The sequence below is a fragment of the Geospiza fortis genome, unplaced genomic scaffold, assembly GCF_000277835.1.
Source record: "Geospiza fortis unplaced genomic scaffold, GeoFor_1.0 scaffold443, whole genome shotgun sequence".
Lineage (NCBI taxonomy): Eukaryota > Metazoa > Chordata > Aves > Passeriformes > Thraupidae > Geospiza > Geospiza fortis.
Genome location: NW_005054335.1, coordinates 885743 through 886770, shown reverse-complemented (window position 1 = coordinate 886770; position 1028 = coordinate 885743). Strand labels below are relative to the sequence as shown.

Genomic DNA, 1028 nt, shown 5'->3' with positions numbered 1-1028 from the left:
CACTGGAATTATTAAATTTCATACTTCAAGAAATAACAGGATCAAGTATCAAAGGACAGTTGCAACACAAAATGTACAAGTATTTCATTTTAAAAGTGGATTATTTGCACAAGGAAGGCCATTTTTGCCCATTTAATCCTTCTTTGTTCTTTTGGCCTTTGCAATGTTCTCCTGGCGTTTCTGTTTCTTCTTCAGCTCTCGTTCCCGGGCCTCAATCATTTTTGCAAGCTTCCATGACAGCGCCGCACTGATGACAAACAGCGGTGTCAGAGCCAAGATCACGGTGGTGAGAAAGCCGTAGGGGTCCTTGGCAGCCCACTCCACGATGTACTCGGCCCAAGCCTTAATGTCGAACATCTTTTCTGTTCTCCTACTGAGGAAACCCTGTAGAATATTTTAAAAAATAAATAAATTCTGAGTACTCAGCAAAATAAAAGCACACATACAAAAGAACAAAACACAAGAAGTTCCACCTTCACATGGGGAAGAACAACTTTACATTGAGGGTGGCTGATCACGGGAATAGGCAACCCAGGGAAGTCATGGGGTCTCCCTCTGGAGATACGCAAAGCTCAGGTCGACAGGTTCCTGTGTCACCTGCTCTAGCTGACCCTGCCTTCACAATGGGGTTGGACTGGATGATCCCAGAGGTCCCTTCCAACCCTACCGATTCTATGATACAAAGTACCATTTTAATATAAGTTGTCCTCGTTCACTATTAAAGGGCAAGATCATTTTTGCTAGAAGTTAAGAGCAGTGCATAGTATGTGAAAGTGTAATACAAAGCACTGACCCTATATTAAAGTTCAGCGTTTATAGAATTATTAGTATTTAATCCAACAGAGCTACAAACGCTACCAAGAATGTGTTGCTAAATGGAAAAAGAGTGCAGTTTGTGAACCTTCCTTCCTGGAAGTGAAGGAAAGCCAGCCCGGTTGGTTTCTCTGTAGTTTTCACCAGGGAGGCGGGGGAGCCCCGGCAATGCTTTGGGTACTGAAGCGGCGGCTGTGGGGCACCCAAAACCCCCG

The 1028-nt window shown here is 44.4% G+C and overlaps 1 protein-coding gene across 1 annotated transcript in view; it reads right to left on the bottom strand.

The window, feature by feature from the left end:
* The window catches only part of SMIM15 (small integral membrane protein 15), a 1818-nt gene extending 1378 nt beyond the window's left edge, over positions 1-440 (bottom strand). Inside the window, exon 1 of the mRNA XM_031057840.1 lies at positions 1-440. This exon is cut by the window's left edge and continues 1378 nt beyond it. Within this exon, the coding sequence (XP_030913700.1) occupies positions 133-357 (225 nt within the window). The 5' untranslated portion in view covers positions 358-440 and the 3' untranslated portion in view covers positions 1-132.
* Between the last annotated feature and the right edge of the window lie 588 nt (positions 441-1028).